Here is a 22,494-nt window from a genome sequence, read left to right on the forward strand (position 1 = left end):
GACCAAAAAGAAATAGACATATAAAACACTGCATTTTAAAACTTGTGAGAGATGAAATAAAAGTGGTACTGAGAGGGAAATTAATACCCAAAGTATTGATATTACAAAAGAAACAAAATAGTAAGCTAAGTGCCCAACTAAATAAGTTAGAAAGGGAACAAGAAAAACACAAGGAGAAAAAACAGAAGATGAAAAATCAATGAAAGAGGAATGAACACCAAATGAAAAGATCCAAAAAGGCAATAAAATAAATAAACAGAAGAAAGAAGGGCAAAATCAGTCTGTGACTGAACAACTTGTCGAATGGACAAACTGAATGAATGAAATTGAACAGGCAATGATTTTCTCCAGGCACCAAAGCTCAGCAGGGCTCAAGCCTCCCGCCTTCTCCTCCGGGGGGAGGCTTGGCTCTTGGCAGTAACAGAAGACACTATCAGATGTCATGGTAGAGGTGGCGTTCCTGACTCACTCTGCATCCCCTATCCCTGCCCCACAGAGAAATACCACCCTTCTCCAAGTCCCAAGGTCTCGAAAACCCCAGAAGAGGTCTTCTCAATCACCTCCTAAACACACAGGGGCCCTGGCCCTGAGAGCACAACCTAAGCCTAGCAGCTCTCCCCTCTCTGGAAGCCTCTTTATACACTGGCTTCTTCTAGGCTCCTCTGCGGCTTGTCTTGCCCCTCATCCACCTATAGGCAGCAACAAACCAAGTGTCATGACACTTTTTAATTGTACCTCATTAATAAGTCAAACTTTCTGTCCTCTGAAACTGCCTTTTGCTGTTTTTATGCATGATCCAGGCTCAGCCTCTCCAAAGCAGTTTTCCTCTAACTTCTCGTATTCCTCTGATTATTTCATATTTCAATCTTCCCTAAATATAATGCTTTTGCACATCATTCCTAAATGAGTTTTGTCCCAAGAGCACATCCTTAACAACTGCTGAGAAATCTTTCACTGGTCCCATAATAACCAAACTGAAGCCCAGAGTCGTTTCTCACAATGTGGAAGTGATCTTTATTTCAGGAGGCTGTGCATGCTCTGTGGTCCAGTGTTCAAAACAAACTTCTAAGGCTTTTCCCATGAAACACGAAGCCTCTCACTTTATCCACAAAGAGATGATATGTCTTTATATTGGACACACACCCCACCATTCGATGTTTTCTTCCGGTAACACTTCTTTACCGCCTTCTCATCCCCTAGATCAACCATCTGGATCACACTCCTCGCGTTTGACTAACCAATTCGGTTTCTTTAATTCCAGATTGCTTTCCTAAAAGCTCTAAATAATTAGTATTCATACAATATTTTAGCTTTAAGTATTTTAGCTTTTACTTTTTCTACTGGAGAGCTGGTCATCCTTCACTGTCTTAAACTCAATGATTGCTGTCTGGGAAACAAGTTCAAGGGAGGAGGAAATCAAGATTATTTGGCAGTTTCACCTCCGAGAGGCACATATACGAAAGGACTTCAACCACAGAGATGGTGCACCATGCTACCAGCACACACACTAATAGGCTATGAATGTCATTACCTGGGCAGATTAAAAACACGTAAATAAATGAGCTAAGACTTTGCTAATTAAATAGACAGCAACAAAGTCTCTTTAATAAGAGCAGGCAACCTTTTTCAATTTAGTTGTCCAATTTGGCTCTTTCCAGGAACACCTGGTCGTGGTCTGGACTTCTGGTCTCGCTTTCATTTCAGACTTACATGTACCTTCTCTGGATAAAATTACACTTTTTCTTTTAAATACCAGCACTCCACTGGCCTTTGAACTGACTCTTAAAGCAGTGGGGAATAACAGATAAAGGACTCAAAGGTAACTTGGACAATCTGGAGTCTATTCCTGCCAATGAAACACCATGACAATTGGGATGGGTCATTTAATCTGGATTTAAATTCCACCCTCTTCAGACTTTAGAACAATATTTGACACTGACTTTAGTAACAAAGTAACAAGTTACTTCATGTGATGTGAAATTTTTTTAAGTACAGCAGTATTCATTTGACCATATAATTATGAGTATACTCACAAAAATAGAAATTGTTATTTAAAATGATAAATACATAACAACTAAAGATCAGCATATTAAAAAGCAAAAGGGGAGCAGAAATGCCCATATACTTATTTTCCTTTTGTTCCTCAATAGATTAAAATCTTATTAGAAATTAGAGATAAATCAAAGAATTACAAAGAATAAGAAGGAGTTAAGTATAGTTTAGAATATAAAATACAATCTAAACTAATTATGATAGTACTAAATCTCAGAAATTCTAAAACCATTCAAATTAACTCCAATGATGTTTTCAGAGACTTCCAACACTTCAAAGCCTATGTTTAACGCAAATAGCCGCGTTATATTTCAAAATATTCTCCTCATTTGGGTCCAAGTACAGTCAGTGCAAATGGATGTTCGGGAGGACTCTGGCTTTGGACTTATTTCCTCCATGGCCTATTTCACTTTGCCAAATTCTGTGAACATCTGAATCCTTTCAACTGCCGTGCCCCCATGGGGGATTACAGACTGCCAAAACCAGAGTTTGGTCTGACCAGAAAAGTTTGTCAGAAGTTGGTGCACTGTAGTTTGGTTTTTGCATACCAAAAATTGGATCATGTACTGCTATTCACGCCGCCTCTCTAGATGGTCTCACACGTTCACATTACCTGCCCAGCCCCCGTGAGCATTTGGATTTGAAAACACTGTTCTGCAGAAACTCTGTAGTGCAACCTGCTTATCCACTCACAGGCTTCTTCTAAACTTAGGAATTTCTCTTTCTCTCTACAGTTATGTAAGCCCTACTCTTTAACCAAGACATTAGACCCAAAGACTAAAGTATTAGTCACTCAGTCATATCCAGCTCTTTGCAACCCCATGGACTGTAGCCTGCCAGGCTCCTCTGTCCATGGGATTTCCCAGGCAAGAATACTGGAATGAGCAGCCATTCCTTTCTCCAGGGGATTTTCCCACCCCAGGGATTGAACCCGGATCTCCCACATTGCAGGCAAATTCTTTACCGTCTGAGCCACCAGGGAAGGCCCAGCTTAAACTCTAGCTCTTCATAAAGCCTACCATGTGCTTAGAGTGACTTTCTCCATCCTGCTAATCCCTGCAGCTCTTGTGGATGATTTCATTCTTCTGCCACATACCAAATCAGTTTGATATGAGTTTCCTTTATTGCTTAACTCCTCTGGAACACATAAAATGGTCAGGGCCTCTCAATTTATTCCCTAAAACCTGCTTGAAAACCTGTGTATAAATAGTACTCAATAAATGCTTGCTGGTGATAATGATGAAGTCAAGGTAAAATAGGTACTGCAAAGAAAAACTAAAGATCCCAAGAGGCCATGACCTCCGGTGGGCACGCCACTCCAAGCCTGTGCACTCCTCCAGGTCACTGACTGGTGAGTTCCTCAAAGTTTTAGGTGATACAAATCGGTGAAGCAGTGAAAATGGAGCACTGCCTATTCCTTGACTAAAAAACATAAAATGACCACAGAAGAGATGACAACGCTTGTACAGTGAAAATGCTCTCAATGTGGGGGGCGGGGGGAGAGCACAACCACAGGCTTCATAGACCGTCTTAGCTTGCAAGGCAATCCCCATTTCCATTCCATCCCCTATCGCTCCTTGGAAAATCACACAACCAAAATAAACAAGTGCTAGAAAATGGGTAGGAATTTTTGTGGTGGTGAAGGTTCATTCTTTTTCCTAGGGGGAGAGAAAAAAAAAGACATGTTCTAAGAGTACATTTGTAAAACAGGCATTTTTACCTGCATAACAGAAGTGGGAATTGGTCACATTTCTCTAGATGGCTAGATGGGCACGCCCCCTTGTGGACACTTCCTGACTCAACTCTAGAGTGGTTGGTTGCTTCTGAGATATTAGTTCCCTACAATCACTTCCTTCACTTACTGAATAATATTATTAGTACTATTTCCAGACAACTTAACTTTTCTTTCATTATATCCCCAAATACAAGCTTATTGTTAAAAGAGAGGTATAGTTTTGGACTAACAATATGCCTGAAGCATTAGAAAGAAGATTCAAACTTGTAAGACTTACAATTAAAGAAAATAACAGATGCATTGCTCTCTCAAAATTTATAGTAGAATCATTGATTGTAGATGTTAAAATTAGTAATGTTAATTGAGTAAAGGTATTTTTCAAGGCACTGTGATAGGAATTAAAAACAAATGCTTATGCCCCTATATGCCTACATGAATAAGATAAAATAACCACACACATCAATCTTAAAATGGCAAAAGCAGCAGATAATTCAACAAGCACTTATTGAGTGCCCATTACATGTACTAAATAGAAGAAAGGAATTTGTTTTAATCTGGGTAGCATTTGAGCTGGTCCTTAAAGAAGGGCTTGGATTACAGTTTCAGTAGGCAAAGTGGCAGGTATTCCATTATTAATTATCATTTATTCCACAAAGAGAAAGAGACATGAGCAAAACTTAGAAATGAGAACTTTCATCAAATTCATTAAAAATCAAATGCAGAGATGTAATTGGTAGTAGGGGGGGAAAAAAAGATTATTCCAGGAGAGAAATAATGGAAAAGGAGGTTGGGTACAAGCTTGAAGAGGGTTTATAAAGTCAATCTAAAGAAACTGGGTTTTAACTACAGATAGCAAACATTCTATTGAAGTTTCTCCCAAGAGAAGGATAAGACCAATACAGGTATTTTTAAGGAAATGTAAATTGGGATAATACACAGACTTAAAGAGGAATGGGGAGAGTCTAGAAGTAGGGAGGCCAGTTAGAAAGATACTGCAACCATCCAGTCATCAAGGAAAAAATGGTATAGATTTAAGAGTGATAGGTATGTCAAAAAGAAGCAATCAAAATAAAACAAACAAAACAAAAAATAATACCTATATTTATCAATTGTTTAATGAGCACTTATTATATATATTATATAATATGAGGTTAAAAGATGCTTGCTCCTTGGAAGGAAAGCTATGAGAAATCTAGAAAGCATATTAAAAGCAAAGACAGCATTTTGCCAACAAGGTTCATATGGTCAAAGCTCTGGTTTTTCCAGTAGACATGCATATGGATATGAGAGTTGAACCATCCTTTAAGAAGGCTGAGTGCTGAAGAATTGATGCTTTTGAATTGTGGTGCTGGAGAAGAGTCTTGAGAGCTCCTTGGACAGCAAGGAGATCAAAGCAATCAATCCTACAGGAAATCAACCCTGAATATGTATTGGAAGGACTGATGCTGAAGCTGGAGCTCCAACACTTTTGCCACCTGATGCAAAGAGCCGACTCACTGGAAAAGACCCTGATGCTGGGAAATATTACGGGCAGGAGGAGAAGGGGGTGACAGAGAACGAGATGGTTGGACAGCATCACCAACTCAGTGGACATGAGTTTGAACATCAAGAAACAGTGAAGGACAGGGAAGCCTGGTGTGCTGCCATCCATGGGGCGGCAAAGATCGGACACAACTCAGCGACTGAGCAACAGACGTTATACGCCAAACTGAGAAACCATGGCAACCAAAACAGATAGGGTCCCTGTCCTCCTGGAACCTGCACTGTAATGGAAGAGAAAGACATCAAACAAGCACCCTCAGAGAAAGGCAGCTGGAGCTGCATGACCGCTTGAGTGACAGGTAGGAGGGGGAAGGGCAAAATTTCCGGGATCTGGAATCACAGGACAAAGGCCCAGACTCCTGCAGCATCTTGACAGTGTGACCTCCTGAGAATAAAAGAACAAAAGACTGGAAAGAAAGACAGGCATCTGCTCCTATCAAGTCCTGTGGGATCTGTTAAGGGGCTGCACTTTATTTCTAAGTGCAGCTGGAAGTGACTGAAGAGGGTCATGACAAAATCAAATTGAACTGTTAAGTGATTCCATGAATGCTGTGTATAGAACTGACTGGAAGTGGCAGCAGCAGACGGACTGGGATGCTACCACAGTCATGCAGGAGATGGTGATGAACCTTGACTAGACTTGCTGAGCTAAGCTAGACATGAGATGTGTAATAAGCAACTGGAAAAGTCAGGGCATGAAAGTGGGATGGAAATAAAGATTTGGACTCATTCACTCAAATACAGTTTCATGGGCACTGTGTCTGGTGCCTGTTGAAAAATAAACAATGACCTGGAGACAAATTCTGGAATAAGGTGAAAGGAGAAAAGAACTCCAGTCTTCCTAGAGGAGAGCTAAATGAGGAGTGGACATGAACTTAACTGGATGCAATCATGGAACTACCAACTCCTCTAAAACATTCTATGTTCACTGAAGAAATGATTACTGAGCAGGTGCTTTTCCAGGCCCACTGTGACATACTAAGCAGAAAAAACAACGACTCTCAAATTCTGCCCCAATACCTTACACATCCCTGCAGATTTTCATTTAGTAAATTGAGAGTAGAGCCTAAGAACCTCCCACCAGTACATCTAAAACTACCCAGATGGGGATTTTCCTGGTGGTCCAGAGGTTAAGACTGCATGCTTCCAATGCAGGTGGCGAGGGTTCGATCCCTGGTCAGGGACATGTCATGCAGTACAGCCAAAAGAAAACAAAAACAAACACACTACACGGATGAAGATAACAGTTAGCAGGTTGCACACACTAGAATAAAGAATCTCTCAATGAGAGAATCAAGAGGTTTGGACAGGCTCTGTTTTGCCAGGGAGAATATATTAGAGAAGTGTCACACGGAAAGACGGCAGTCAGCTGGCACCACATGCTGACAGTATGGCTGAGCAATCTCATGTCCAGAGCGGCTCCACGTCTGCCCCGGGCCTCTGGACTGGCCCATGTCAGACCTTGACCAGACCTTCTCTGGTCAGACCTCTCCTGGTCCCCTGTACCCATCTCAGCCAGCAACACTCCCTCCACTCCTTGAGTGATCCCAGCCTCGGCTCTTGAATAGTTTCTGGCCTGTGACTTTTTATTCAGAATGTTCTAGGCTGATTACAGAAGACGTGGGCCAGTCAGGACTTTGAAAACTCCAGTTTTCCTTCATCTTACTTAAGCAGTGGGTCTTATCTTCTGATCTTAAAGCATCCCTGTTACTGACCTCTGTGTGTGTGTGTGTGCGCGCGCGCGCGCACCAGTGTATACACATTTGTCTTTTCACGTGCTGGTTTATTCTGCTGGCCTTAACACATGCGTATATTGGCTACACACGTGTTAACACCACTATATCTGTGACAGGTCAACTCAGGTCATTAACACGTGGGGATACAGTATGAGGACATATTTAAAAATTCTGACTTAGAACCTCATGCTGTAAACATCATGATCTGAACCAATTCCCAGACAGGAAGACGTCTATGAAATTCCATTCACTGGAGGAATTTCCACTTAGGAAAGCTATAATATGACAATTTGTACATTATATACACGGTCAGCTAAGATTATCCCAATGATAACGAAGGAATAACTTCATTTTCCCCTCCTATGATTCTGGTTAAATATCAAAACTTACAGGAGGCTCTACAGAGCTGATGGATACTCAAAACAGAGGGCGGATTTACAAGTCTAACAACATCTGATGTCAACCTATAATAAGCCTCCTGGAAAACCACATTCCCTTACAAAATAAAAACAGCAGTTATGGTCTGTTAACACTGATTTCTTGCCTCACTAATCTCACTTATAATTTTAAAACTCAGTGTAAATTTAAGGCATAGTTTCATGAGGGTTTAAGAAGATTTGGGAAGAAATCCAACCTACTAGGTATTGAATCTTTATACAAGAACTTAGAAACTTTTTCTGAAATATTGCCCAGCTATCGAGGGTTGAAAGTTCTGGATATGGATAATTGATGAATTGGCATAAACTGCTACAAACTGTAAATCTTCAAAGAAACTCCATCAATTTACATTGCAAAGGAATACTGCTCATCAGACTGTATAACCTATGTCAATGCATGAGGTGGTAGTAATCTAGTAATAGAAGCAATTAAGTTACTGACCTACTTTCTGATTCACACGTAAGTGCTATATGTAATTAATCAGTAATCAGATAATCTTCAGATCAGATCAGATCAGATCAGTCGCTCAGTCATGTCTGACTCTTTGCGACCCCATGAATCACAGCACGCCAGGCCTCCCTGTCCATCACCAACTCCCGGAGTTCACTCAGACTCACATCCATCGAGTCAGTGATGCCATCCAGCCATCTCATCCTCTGTCGGTCCCTTCTCCTGCCCCCAATCCCTCCCAGCATCAGAGTCTTTTCCAATGAGTCAACTCTTCACATGAGGTGGCCAAAGTACTGGAGTTTCAGCTTTAGGATCATTCCTTCCAAAGAAATCCCAGGGCTGATCTCCTTCAGAATGGACTGGTTGGATCTCCTTGCAGTCCAAGGGACTCTCAAGAGTCTTCTCCAACACCACAGTTCAAAAGCATCAATTCTTCGGTGCTCAGCCTTCTTCACAGTCCAACTCACATCCATACATGACCACTGGAAAAACCACAGCCTTGACTAGATGGACCTTTGTTGGCAAAGTAATGTCTCTGCTTTTCAATATGCTATCTAGGTTGGTCATAACTTTCCTTCCAAGGAGTAAGCATCTTTTAATTTCATGGCTGCAGTCACCATCTGCAGTGATTTTGGAGCCCAGAAAAATAAAGTCTGACACTGTTTCCACTGTTTCCCCATCTATTTCCCATGAAGTGGTGGGACCGGATGCCATGATCTTTGTTTTCTGCATGTTGAGCTTTAAGCCAACTTTTTCCCTCTCCACTTTCACTTTCATCAAGAGGCTTTTTAGTTCCTCTTCACTTTCTGCCATAAGGGTGGTGTCATCTGCATATCTGAGGTTATTGATATTTCTCCCAGCAATCTTGATTCCAGCTTCTGTTTCTTCCAGTCCAGTGTTTCTCATGATGTACTCTGCATAGAAGTTAAATAAACAGGGTGACAATATACAGCCTTGATGAACTCCTTTTCCTATTTGGAACCAGTCTGTTGTTCCATGTCCAGTTCTAACTGTTGCTTCTTGACCTGCATACAAATTTCTCAAGAGGCAGGTCAGGTGGTCTGGTATTTCCATCTCTTGAAGAATTTTCCACAGTTTCTTGTGATCCACACAGTCAAAGGCTTTGGCATAGTCAATAAAGCAGAAATAGATGTTTTTCTGGAACTCTCTTGCTTTTTCGATGATCCAGCAGATGTTGGCAATTTGATCTCTGGTTCCTCTGCCTTTTCTAAAACCAGCTTGAACATCAGGAAGTTCACGGTTCACATATTGCTGAAGCCTGGCTTGGAGAATTTTGAGCATTACTTTACTAGCATGTGAGATGAGTGCAATTGTGCGGTAGTTTGAGCATTCTTTGGCATTGCCTTTCTTTGGGATTGGAATGAAAACTGACCTCTTCCAGTCCTGTGGCCACTGCTGAGTTTTCCAAATTTGCTGGCATATTGAGTGCAGCACTTTCACAGCATCATCTTTCAGGATTTGGAATAGCTCAACTAGAATTCCATCACCTCCAGTAGCTTTGTTGGTAGTGATGCTTTCCAAGGCCCACTTTACTTCATATTCCAGGATGTCTGGCTCTAGGTCAGTGATCACACCATCGTGATTATCTGGGTCGTGAAGATCTTTTTTGTACAGTTCTTCTGTGTATTCTTGCCATCTCTTCTTAATATCTTCTGCTTCTGTTAAGTCCATACCATTTCTGTCCTTTATCGAGCTCATCTTTGCATGAAATGTTCCTTTGGTATCTCTGATTTTCTTGAAGAGATCTCTAGTCTTTCCCATTCTGAAGAAGGCTTTCTTATCTCTTCTTGCTATTCTTTGGAACTCTGCATTCAGATGTTTATATCTTTTCTTTTCTCCTTTGCTTTTCCCTTCTCTTCTTTTCACAACTATTTGTAAGGCCTCCCCAGACAGCCATTTTGCTTTTTTGCATTTCTTTTCTATGGGAATGGTCTTGATCCCTGTCTCCTGTACAATGTCACGAACCTCATTCCATCGTTCATCAGGCACTCTATCTATCAGATCTAGGCCCTTAAATCTATTTCTCACTTCCACTGTATAATCATAAGGGATTTGATTTAGGTCATACCTGAATGGTCTAGTGGTTTTCCCTACTTTCTTCAATTTAAGTCTGAATTTGGCAATAAGGAGTTCATGGGCTGAGACACAGTCAGCTCCTGGTCTTGTTTTTGCTGACTGTATAGAGCTTCTCCATCTTTGGACAGGAAAATATAAATTTTAATATGTTACTTACAATTCAAAGAAATAATTTCAAATGGAAGATAATCACTCCACAGGATGAATTTATAGGTTTATAGAAAAAAATTAAATATATGAAGTATACTTCTTTATGTAAAAGAGAAGGCAAAGGAGTTTCTTACTTCTATTTACTCATGTATCTACGCATTAACCATCTTCTTGAGAGACACTGTAGGACACCAGATCAAGCAAATTTCTGCAAAAGAATAATTACTCCTTCCCTGCACACATAATACACAGACACGTACACAAGTACAAATAGAGCAATCTGAGGAAAATATGTTGTTTTTCATGCATTTATTTTCTTTGATCTTAACCTACCTCTCACCCAAAAAATACAGTGATTTAGTATGATACAGTTAAGCGTTTACATAATAATTTCAAGATGGTGGATAAAAGGGAAAAATGTTACCCACAATATACTTCAAAAGAATAGAATATATTTATATGAAGCGCACAAAGCAAGGCCCAACATTTCCTGTCTGAAACATGTGGCCAATTTGATGTCCCTATGTGGTGGCTAAAGAACACAAAATTAAAAGTTGTAGCATCTCTTTAGAGTGGTTTTGAACACAGAACGCTGTACAAAAGCATTCAAGCCTTTCTAAACTCATTCATTGAAAACAGAAGAATGAAGGATACTCACATAATGGGAAGGGTCTGATTGTCTATCATTTCCCCACCCTACACAAGTACTGCTTTACCTAAAAATTATGAAATTAATTGAAAACTTAAATTATTTGTAAAAGTGATGGGAGGAGGCAAAGAATTCCATGTACATTCAACTGTAAAATCTGTTATTAAAGGAAAAGACATGGAAACTATTTTCACAATATGCTTGTGAAAAATGAAAGGGGAAAAAAAAGGCTTGAACATCAAAAATGTTGAGATCAAACAATACCCCCAACCTCTTTTAATACTCTAAGAATGAAAGAGCCCCTTCTAGTAACATCCAGGGCTAGCTGTTTGAAACTGATATTTATGAAATGTAGACTGTCCTGGGCACTGAGTCTATTTGTTTTCCCAACCTATGGATTTGTCCTCTTGGTAACACCTCCTTCCCTTATATAACAAGGTTATGTAACAATTCAGTCAGTCCGGTAGCTCCAGCTAAGAGCTGCTATTGGTCAATGAGTTAAGCACTCATTCCAAAAGAAAGTTTCCTTTTTCAAAAATGCTAAGATTGATGCTAACACCATTACCTTTTACTTTTTGTATCAAAACAAAAGATAAATTTAAAACATGTCATCACTTCATCACATATACCACAAGAATTATGGATCCACATTCTAACAATGAGTCCAAGGCAACACTGCCAGGGGAGAACCAGACGCAGTGCGTGGGAGCCACAAAGGACAGAGGCGCACACTAAAGGCCACCATGAGTGCTGGACTCGGGCTGAAGGAGACCCCACAGGGCCAACAGTTCTGGTTTCGACACAGACAATGTGTTATCACAGCTCAATTAAATAATGTCAGTCATTCAACAACATGGTTCAAATTTCAATTACATGGTATAGTAACTGTGAGTAATTGCATAAAGTATAAACTTCACTACTAGCTCTTCAGTCCAAAGATCACTGTTAACTACATAGTCGTCCATCATTATCAGTAACCAATCGTGTCATTTTATTCAAAGCCTGTCCTGATAGACAGCGAAGTGTGTAGTTGTGCTGCCTCCTTGTTTCCCAGTGATAAATCCACATGCCATTTTTTTTGGAGAAGGCAATGGCACCCCACTCCAGTACTCCTGCCTGGAAAATCCCAAGGACGCAGGAGCTGGTGGGCTGCAGTCCATGGGGTCGCTAAGAGTCAGACACGACTGAGCAACTTCACTTTCACTTTTTACTTTCATGCATTGGAGAAGGAAATGGCAACCCACTCCAGTGTTCTTGCCTGGAGAATCCCAGGGACGGGGGAGCCTGGTGGGCTGCCATCTATGGGGTCGCACAGAATCGGACATGACTGAAGCGACTTAGCAGCAGCAGCAGCAGCAGCCATTTTTTTAAAAATTGACAATCTAAAAAGGACACTATACAAACAAGATGAAAGTGAACCAAAGAAGCAGTGATAATGCTGGAAGTGAAATTCCAATAAAAAATAAACAAAGTTACAGAAGAAATAGTTGACCATGGGAATTTTAGACACTGTCACCATTCAAGAGACTTTAGATCTACACTCAGAGGAACTCAGTGAAGACAAATTGGTCAATATAAATAAGGAATGTAGTTGTAACAACAAGGATCAAGATGTCACAGAGGAAGTAACACTTGGAAAAAATTTGACATTAAAGGAACTGAGGGATCACTTATAACATGGAAACAGCAAAAGATAAAATGGTGAAAGCAGATCCAAAATTCAAAGGGAGTTTGACAGTTCACCATGACATAATCAGATACTCACTCCACGCTGTAAGTTATATGACAGGAAGGCAAGCATTGTTTAAACTACTCTTGATAATGAATTTTTTATACAGAAAAAAAAAAAACCTCTAATTCTGATGTTTTAATTAGTGTACTAAATAAATATTCATTTTAATTTTCTGCTTATTTTTCTATGCATTTATAACCAACAATAAAAGAATTTTTAATGTTTTGACAAAAATGTTTAAAGGTCACGGAACAAGTGTAACTTTTGCCATTAAAATCCCTTGTACGATCTTGGTTTGCATGGTCGTTTTCATGGTCCAGCACTATCATGCAAAGTGTGGACTGCCTGTATACACTGCAAGGGAAAGAAGTGGGTAAGAGAAAATCCAGAGCAGCTGGGCCTACCCAGAGAGGGGAGTGGAACAGACAGCAAACAATTACTGCCTATATATTAACAGCACTGCAGGTAAATAATAATCTCCTCCTTCTCCAGCATGTTTTCCCCGCTAAGTCACACACAAAAAAAGCATGGATGAAACAAAGATACCAATTATTAAGAACAGACAATTACTCAGAATTTATTCCTCATTTTTTAATATTATATCATAAACCCATGTATTCTGAAACTGAAAACAAAATGGGTTTTATTTGATTTATGGGTAGATTAGCAGCTTACGCCAGTATTGGTTTGCAGCAACAAGGGACATATTAATTGTGGGGAGAAAAATGACAAAAGTAAGTTCTCCGTTCACACTATGCACTATAAATTACCTACCTAATAACCACTCTCCTCCCCTTCCTTTGACAAGGAAAGAACTATTTTGTTGGGAAGATAAGTCATGAGCTGAGAGAGAGTAATTAGGAAAATCCACTCAATTTCTTAGGCTCTTTTGCAGCTGGGAATAGTCATGTGACCAAAATAAATAACTAAAGAGGACTCCATTGAGAGGGAGCCTGGAAAACCTTTGCATCCCAGATAGAAAGGTGACAGACACATCTGGCACCAGTCTCCCCTTCCCCACCCTCCATGGTCTCACTTTCTCACCTTCAATGCAGATGTGACACCTCAAATTAAAGAAACCATATTCCACCCATAAGGCAAGAGGCGTGAGAGAAAAGGCCCAAGAGAAATCCCAGATATGTTGGCTCCAGAATCACTAGAAGCCTGAGCTCACGAAAGCTTGCAACCCACCCACTTCGAAATTTTTTATACGCCAGGGAGCAGGGGGACAAATATGCATTTCCTAAGTCACTGTCAGGTTTTCTGTTGTTTGCAGTCAAAAGCATCACAGTGATTAACCATTCTTATTTTAAACTAAATCAAATCTAAGTGTAGACGGTCAGAGACTAAGGAAAATAAAAATACTCTGATTGAGGTAGCAAGCTAATGAAATATTCTTCTTGCTTTAACTCTGATTTCTATTAGTACTGTCCATGGGGTTGCAAAGAATCGGACACGACTGACTGAACAACAACAAAATAATTAGTACTTTGACAAGGTCTGGACAATCAGTCACCTTTTTAAGAAAAAAGAGAAATATCAATGCAACAAAAATCTCCAAATTTATTTCTTTTTTTATCAGGCTTAAAAATATTTATTCTACTGTATACTCCTTTCAAGACAATATTTACGTCCTCCAACACTGAATAACCAAGGAAGTGAACATTAGCAAAGTTACCAAAAACCCTATTCTTCTCATTATGTTTATATACCCAGCTCACAGCTTCTTTTGTGTAGCCACAACACGCAGTAGTGCTGGGCCTTAGTCAATGCTGGCTAACCAAAACGGTGTGGAAGCTATACACACAAAACAGGCAGTGATAAACTAAACACAGGTCAATTTAGAAAACAGCTATTTGCCCTTTCCCGTCACATCTCTAAAAAGTTGCTATACTTCCTCTCAAAAATTGTAATTTCCTGCTCCATTGGCTCCTTATCTGGTAGCCTGTTCTTTCTGGGAGCATTTTTATCACCTCTGCCAAGGTTACGCAGCAAACATCTGTAAGACAAAACCTGTGGCCAGCACCCTTCCCTAAAGACAGAAGCTCGGTCAGAGTCATTTTTGTAGGTCAATGTCAAAACACAGTGCTTCTTAAAGTTTAAACATTCTGAATACTGAAAACATTTTCCTGTCATTTCAGGTGTCTAAACCACGCCATCTGAATCATGCCTGAACTCCAGCTGTGTACCCACCACGGCCAGCATCCCTTAGCACCCTCCCTTCTCCACGGCAAGACTCCGCCTTGCGGAGCAGCTTTCTTTCTCTTCCGGCGGAGCAACATTAAAGACGAAGGCAAACCACGGCAAAGGCAAGATGATGAGGCCTCCGTGAGCGACCATCACCAAGCACGTGATCATCTCTTGACATTTCTGTTTCTCCTAACAGCCACAGAAGCAGAATATCACTATTTTCTATTTTAAATATCGCTATTTTAAAAATAAGTAAACGGAGACTTCATAGGTGAAATTATCACTGAATTCTCAGACGGTCACTGAAAACAGTAAAGTGTCTTGACCCCGCTTCCAACTCCACAGCAAAACTTCTTGAAAGCATTATCTCCACTGTGTTCTCCGGATGGCGCCTCGGCAGCAGGTCTACAGTCCTCCACGCTAGGGAGACCGTCCTCACCCGGGTCCGCAGTCACCAGGTCCTGAGTCCACAGGCCCGGCCTCCGCCCGCCTCCTGTTTCTCAGCAGCATCTGACCTGGTGACGACTGGCTCTGAGCTGCTCTCTGCTTCCTGGCCGCTCTCTCCTGGGGGCCCTTCTACCCCACTGGCTGCTCCATCTTTTTCTTTCATTGGTTTCTTCTCCCAACATAGACATGTCAGTCTGGCCCGGGTTCAGTTTTCAGACCTCTAACTTCACTCACTCCTCAGTGAGCTCATCTGGCCATATGGATTTATATTCCTTTTATGCCAATAATTTCCAAATGAGAAACTCCCTCCTGACCTACCCCTAAGCTTCAGATGCATACAACCAACTCCACAGTCAGTGTCTCCTGCTACCACATCAAGCTTTTCATTGGAAATCCTCCGAACCAGGTTGATGAGTGGCTGTTTAAAGTTTTCAAAAATTGATTATCCTCTGGGTAATATCCTCTGTACTTACAGAATCATGAAAAAGGACACATATTATAAATACATCCTTTCTTAATTAATACACAAAACCAATTCATTCATTCACTAGCCAATCTTTTTAATATAAGACCAAAGCCCATTCTCTGGATGTAAGCCCACATATAAATGTTCCATATCATCTTTCTATAACACCCTGGATTGTCCTATGATTTCAAATTTTATCTAAAATAGAACAAGAATATAAAGACATTTAACAACACACTCTGAATACAGAAAGCTTCTAGATTTTTATGATTTTTCTCAATCTTTTATAACTGACTTGCCCCAACTTAATTCTATGGCAAAAATAATTCTATTTTTATAGACCCACTCTGCTTTTTCAAATTAGTTTTCAAACAAACAACCCTTTTGATTCTCAAGCAGACAACTCTCTTTTTAAGCTCAATGACCAACCTAGATAGCATATTGAAAAGCAGAGATATTACTTTGCCAACAAAGGTCCATCTAGTCAAAGCTATGGTTTTTCCAGTGGTCATGTGTGGATGTGAGAGTTGGACTGTGAAGAAAGCTGAGTGCCGAAGAACTGATGCTTTTGTAGTGTGGTACTGGAGAAGACTCTTGAAAGTCCCTTGAACTGCAAGGAGATCCAACCAGTCCATTCTAAAGGAGATCAATCCTGGGTGTTCATTGGAAGGACTGATGCTAAAGCTGAAACTCCAGTACTTTGGCCACCTCATGCGAACAGTTGACTCACTGGAAAAGACCCTGATGCTGGGAGGGATTGGGGGCAGGAAGAGAAGGGGATGACAAAGGATGAGATGGCTGGATGGCATCACCGACTCGATGGACGTGAGTTTGAGTGAACTCCGGGAGTTGGTGATGGACAGGGAGGCCTGGCATGCTGTGATTCATGGGGTTGCAAAGAGTCGGACACGACTGAGAGACTGAACTGAACTGAACTGATTCATCAGTTTACAGGAGACTCGAAGAACTATGTAACTATAGCAACAGAAAACAAGAGCATAATGAGACTCTTAGTGGCACAAAATTCAACTGAAGAGGGTAGAGGAACAATGCACACTAAAAGAGGTCTATTAGCTTTGGGGGCTTAGGGTACTTTGGCATCCGATAATATGTTTATGGTGAAAATAAAAAGTATTGGTTACTGTGAGTCTGTTAAGGGGATATGGACTAAGACAGTTATTTTTCTCCACTTCCCACCTCTATCACCATGAAATCATACTTTCTCTAACTCCCCTCACCTTAAGAAATGTCAATACCCAAATGACTAAAACTAAAACCTTTAAATCCCCTCTCTCTCTCACCAATCTTTCAGACACCGGTAATTTCTGCCCTTTGTAGGAACCCTTACATATATCCTGGATGTAGTCACTTCTCTCCATCTCCATCATCCATGGTCCAAGTCGCTATCATCTCCCAACTATAAAAATTGTGCACCTAGTCTCCTCACTTCTGTTCCAGCCTCCCCATTCTCCACATAGCAGCCTGAAAGAACTTGGTAAAACCTATCTCTCACTAAGAGAGACAATTTCGTATGCATTCATACGTGAGTAAACCACACACAGCTATAACAGAAAGTGTAAGTCAGTATATAAGCGATTACAGAAGGGCTAATCAAAAAAGAATACTGAGATTCCAAGTTTATCAAATGCTGACGTGACATGAGATCAGGAACTGGGTGCTGACTGACCTTGAAGCCATAGGTGGGGAAGACTGTTACAGCTCTTGTTTCCATTCCCTAAAACACCTAATAAATGCCACACATGGACTCATGATGGCACACAAATGCGTGAAATGCAAACAAAGAATGTTTAAGAACAAGAAACACACATGCAATTAGAATATGCAAAGAAGCCTACATGAATCCAATACACACATTTCCCTCTAACACTCCATCCCCTGAACAGCCATTTTCACCCAGAGCTGCAATGGCCAAAACAGTGGCCAGGAGCCACACAGAGCTACTGAGTGCTTAAAAATATGGGGAGGACAAATAAGAAGTTAGATTTTTAATTTTATTACATTTTAATTAACTTTAATTTTATAACAGATATTCAATTATTGGAAAGTTTTAAGTATGCTTGTAATGTAACCTGTTATATAAACCTACCTTATCAACTATTAATTTTATGATATTAAATACAGATCAAATATTTCGAATGAAAATTTAGTGTCACAATTGAGACGTGCTCTAAGTGTAAAATATACACTACTTTTGAAGACAATACCGAAAAAAGAAAATAGAATAGCTCGCTAATAATTTTCTCATTGGTTAACGTTTTTAAAGCAACTTTTGGGTTCATTGGTTTAAATGAAATAAATATTAAAATTAATTTTACCTGTTTCTTTTTACTTTTTTAAATGTAGCTACGGAAAACTTGAAAAGTACATATGTGGCATGCATTATATTTCTACCGGGTCATACTATTCTGGAACTTATATATCTAAATGCAAGCTAAATATATCATTATGATACATTAATTATTAATATTTCAAACACCTCCTGACCTTTTCACTTGATTGTCTTCTTTTCTTTAGTTGAATGAAATCTGTTTCCACCCTTTCTGCCAGCTCTAGTTTCCTCTTGTTTCTTTTAAAAGCAGCTAAACTGAATCCTATAAAAGAAACATTAAAAATAACATTTGAAAAATATTAGGGCAGTAGGGTAGACAAGGTATCCTGAAGAGCCTTCTCAAGACAAAATCCTTAAGAATGTTGGATAAAGGGTTTTATACGCCTTTTCAAGGTACACTGAGGTGAGAGGAGAATAAAAAAAGAAATAACCTAAGATTAAAAATTAAGGAAAAGGTCAAATCCAGAGAGGGAAGTGCATTCTGAAGGTAGATGCTCTCCAGCAGTGTCTGCTAATGCATGCCACAGCCAACTCTGATTTTGAAGGGCTCTGTGCATAGAAGACAAAAGACACTGGGACAGTGCAGCAGGAGAAACCATATCACAGATCATCCACATAAGAAGGGGAAACCCAAAGGGTGATATACCTGATGAAAGGAAGAACTAGAAAACACAACAATACACAAAGATTAGGAAACTTGTAAGTTGACTTGGCTATAACCATAAACAGACTTGGCTATAAATATGAGAAGAAAAGTCATGTTACACTTGGCTGGTTCAGGATGTGGAGATCTAGTGTGTGTGTGTGTGTGTGTGTGTGTGTGTGTGTGTGTCTGCGCGCAAGCACACATGCACACAGGGTGAGCATGGGCTTCTGCTTAGAGAAGAACAATTGGAATTATAAGGAAAAAATACAGATACATATAACATTAAAATATTTTAAAATATTTTAAAATTCAGACAGAATTAACAGATTTCATATTACTTATGTGCCCTGGAAAAAACAAACAAAAAACAAATGATTTTGGTGAGGTAATACTTCAAAGACTCATTAAACACAAATGCAAATACTCCCTGGAAAAACCTGCGTTTTTTCCTCAAAGAATTTACATGTTCCAATTAACATGAGCCCATCGTTTAAAAAAAAAAATCATAAAATGAATGAGAAATAAATCACACCAAATGAAAAATAAAAATCAGCCAAACATTAGAAAGTGTAATCCAACCTATGAAGACTTCACATACTGGAATAATCAGTCATACACAGAGTATAAAATATGTTTATGCTCATAGACATAAGAAGATATTGAATGTATAACTAAGGAACAATAGATGATAAAATGTCCAGACAGACTTGAGGAAGAACCAAACAGAACTTCGTAAAAAAAAAAAAAAATACAATAATTGGAATTTTAAAATTTAACATACAGATTTAAACAATTAGATTCACCTGATGAGAGAATTACAAACTGGAATATAACATTGGAAAGAATACAAAGTTTTCTGATAAAAGCAGACTAAATTATTAAGAGAATTTCTCCCATCAAATATTATCAAAAATACTGGATAAAACATGAAAATTACCACCTTAAAAGCATTAAAACAAAAACTTATTAAAAATATCAAGCTTTTCTGGGGATAAACTAAGGGCTTTTTAGCATTGGCTAAAACTAGCGCAGTTGAATTTGATTCTACAACATGAAGGACAGCCATAAGTCCAATCCAGAGGAGGGATCCCCCACAGGAAGACTAGGCTAGAACCAAGCAAACCCAACCCTACCCTCTAATCCAAGACCAACTGCATTTAGGCAAAACGGCTCTCCTCAATGTGCTGAAATACCTGCTCATCCAGAACACCATATCCAGTAAAATTCACTTTCAAAAATTAAAGTGAAATAAAAATAGCTTCAGGTGAACAGGAATGAACAAATTCATCACTGGCCAGACCCTATACTAATGAGAATACTAAAGGGTGTGCTTCAGTAACAGACAAAATAATACAAAGTGAAAGCTCAAAGACAAAAAAAAAGGTATGGAGACAGGTGGGGGATTAAATGCAAAGGAAAGGGTATATGTGCAGGCAAATATAAATGAAAACTGACTAATTAAAAAATGAATAAAGTTTCATCGTACTTTTAAGTACATATTAATTTCCTCCAAATTGATGTAAATTAATCATAATAACTGGAAAAATAACAAAGATCCTCTAACATATCACTTTTAAGATTAAACAAGAGAATGTTAAATAAGGAAAAACAAATGTTAGGAAAATTAGGTGGAAAAGGAACCAGAGCTGCCTTCAAAACAAAGTCTAAGAACAATACTGTAATAATGGATTCCCACCCCCCTCAAAAAAAAAAGGGTAATGGAAATGACCAATAAGTTTACAAACACATTCATGTATATTCTAAGAGAATTTGAGAATAACACTGATATTTCATACCGGTTGGAAATCTACATGTTACTCAGTAAACTTTCTTGGCACAATATGTTACCTATTTGGGGGAAATAGTACAAGTAAATTCCTACCTCACACTACACACAAAACTGAAATCATATAATAACAATTTAAACATATAAAATCTAAACAAAGAAGTCCAAAAAGATTAAACCATCACACATGAGACATAAATATCAGTCTTTTTATATCAGTCTTTTTGAGAAAGACCTTAATTTTATTTTTTTTTTAACTTCGGAGTATTTTACATTGAATGTGATCAAAGCCAGAATCCACCAAAAAGATGGTTCACTGATGGGCTTCCAGGTCAAGATGGTGCAGAAGAAGGACAAACACATATCTCCTCCTGCAAGAGCACCAAAACTTCAACTAGCTGTTAAACAACAGGAAGATGCTGGAAGCTACCGAAAAAGATGCCCCAAATCAAAAGACAAACAAGAAGCCAGAGACAGATGGTTGCAATCATGATAAAATCAAATCCCATACCCGCTGGGTGAGTGATCCACACACTGGAGAACAATAATACCAAAGAAGTTGTCACACTGAGGTGAAGGTTCTGAACCCCACGTCAGGCTTCCCAGCCTGGGGATCCACCGAGGGGACTGAGAATCACCAAGGAATCTGACCTTGAGAGCCAGCAGGGTTTTGATTACAGGCCTTCCAGAGGACTGAGGGAAACAGAGACTTCAGTCTTGGAGAGCACAAACAAAATTTTGCAAGCACCAAGGCCCAGGGTAGAGGAGCAGTAACCTAAAGGAGACTGAACAAACTACGCGTAGTGTTGGAAGGCCTCCTGTGGAGGTGTGCGTTGGCAAGGGCTCACCACAGGGACAGAGACACTGGAAGTCCCCCTGGGCGTAAACTCTCTTGGACTTTACCATTCACCTCAGTTCAGTTGCTCAGTCATCTTTGACTCTTGATGACCCCATGAATAACAGCATTCCAGGCATCCCTATCCATCACGAACTCCCGGATTTCACTCAAACTCATGTCCATCGAGGTGGTGATGCCATCCCGCCATCTCATCCTCTGTCGTCCCCTTCTCCTCCTACCCCCAATCCCTTCCAGCATCAGGGTCTTTTCCAATGAGTCAACTCTTTGCATGAGGTGGCCAAAGTATTGGAGTTTCGGCTTCAGCATCATCCTTCCAATGAACACCGAGGACTGATCTCATTTAGAATGGACTGGTAGGATCTCCTTGCAGTCCAAGGGACTCTCAAGAGTCTTCTCCAACACCACACTTCAAAAGCATCAATACTTCGGCACTCAGCTTTCTTCACAGTCCAAATCTCACATCCATACATGACTACTGGAAAAATCATAGCCTTGACTAGAAGGACCTTGGTTGACAAAGTAATGTCTCTGCCTTTTAATATGCTCTCTAGGTTGGTCATAACTTTCCTTCCAGGTAAGCGTCTTTTAATTTCATGGCTGCAATCATCATCTGTAGTGATTTTGGAGCCCAGAAAAATAAAGTCAGCCACTGTTTCCACTGTTTCCCCATCTATTTCCCATGAAGTGATGGGACCAGATGCCATGATTTTAGTTTTTTGAATGTTGAGCTTTAAGCCAACTTTTTCACTCTCCTCTTTCACTTTCATCAGGAGGCTTTTTACTTCCTCTTCACTTTTTGCCTAAGGGTGGTGTCATCTGCATATCTGAGGTTATCGATATTTCTCCTGGCAATCTTGATTCCAGCCTGTGCTTCTTCCATTCTTCCAGCATTTTTCATGATACAGCTTTGAAGTACTCCTTTTCCTATTTGGAACCAGTCTGTTGTTCCATGTCCAGTTCTAACTGCTGCTTCCTGACCTGCATATATGTTTCTCAAGAGGCAGGTCAGGTGGTCTGGTATTTCCATCTCTTGAAGAATTTTCCACAGTTTATTGTGATCCACACAGTCAAAGGCTTTGGCATAGTCAATAAAGCAAAAATCGATGTTTTTCTGGAACTCTCTTGCTTTTTCCATGATCCAGTGGATGTTGGCAATTTGATCTCTGGTT

General features: G+C 39.8%; 1 protein-coding gene across 6 annotated transcripts in view; it reads right to left on the reverse strand.

The window, feature by feature from the left end:
* TASP1 (taspase 1) overlaps positions 1–22,494 on the reverse strand; it is a 315,861-nt gene that overhangs the window by 212,301 nt on the left and 81,066 nt on the right. For all 6 annotated transcript variants that reach the window (XM_061435626.1, XM_061435628.1, XM_061435627.1 and 3 more), the window contains one exon: positions 18,190–18,296. In XM_061435626.1, the coding sequence (XP_061291610.1) occupies positions 18,190–18,296 (107 nt within the window). The remainder of the gene's footprint in view (positions 1–18,189; positions 18,297–22,494) is intronic.

Source organism: Bos javanicus, chromosome 13, assembly GCF_032452875.1.
Source record: "Bos javanicus breed banteng chromosome 13, ARS-OSU_banteng_1.0, whole genome shotgun sequence".
Classification (NCBI taxonomy): Eukaryota; Metazoa; Chordata; class Mammalia; order Artiodactyla; family Bovidae; genus Bos; species Bos javanicus.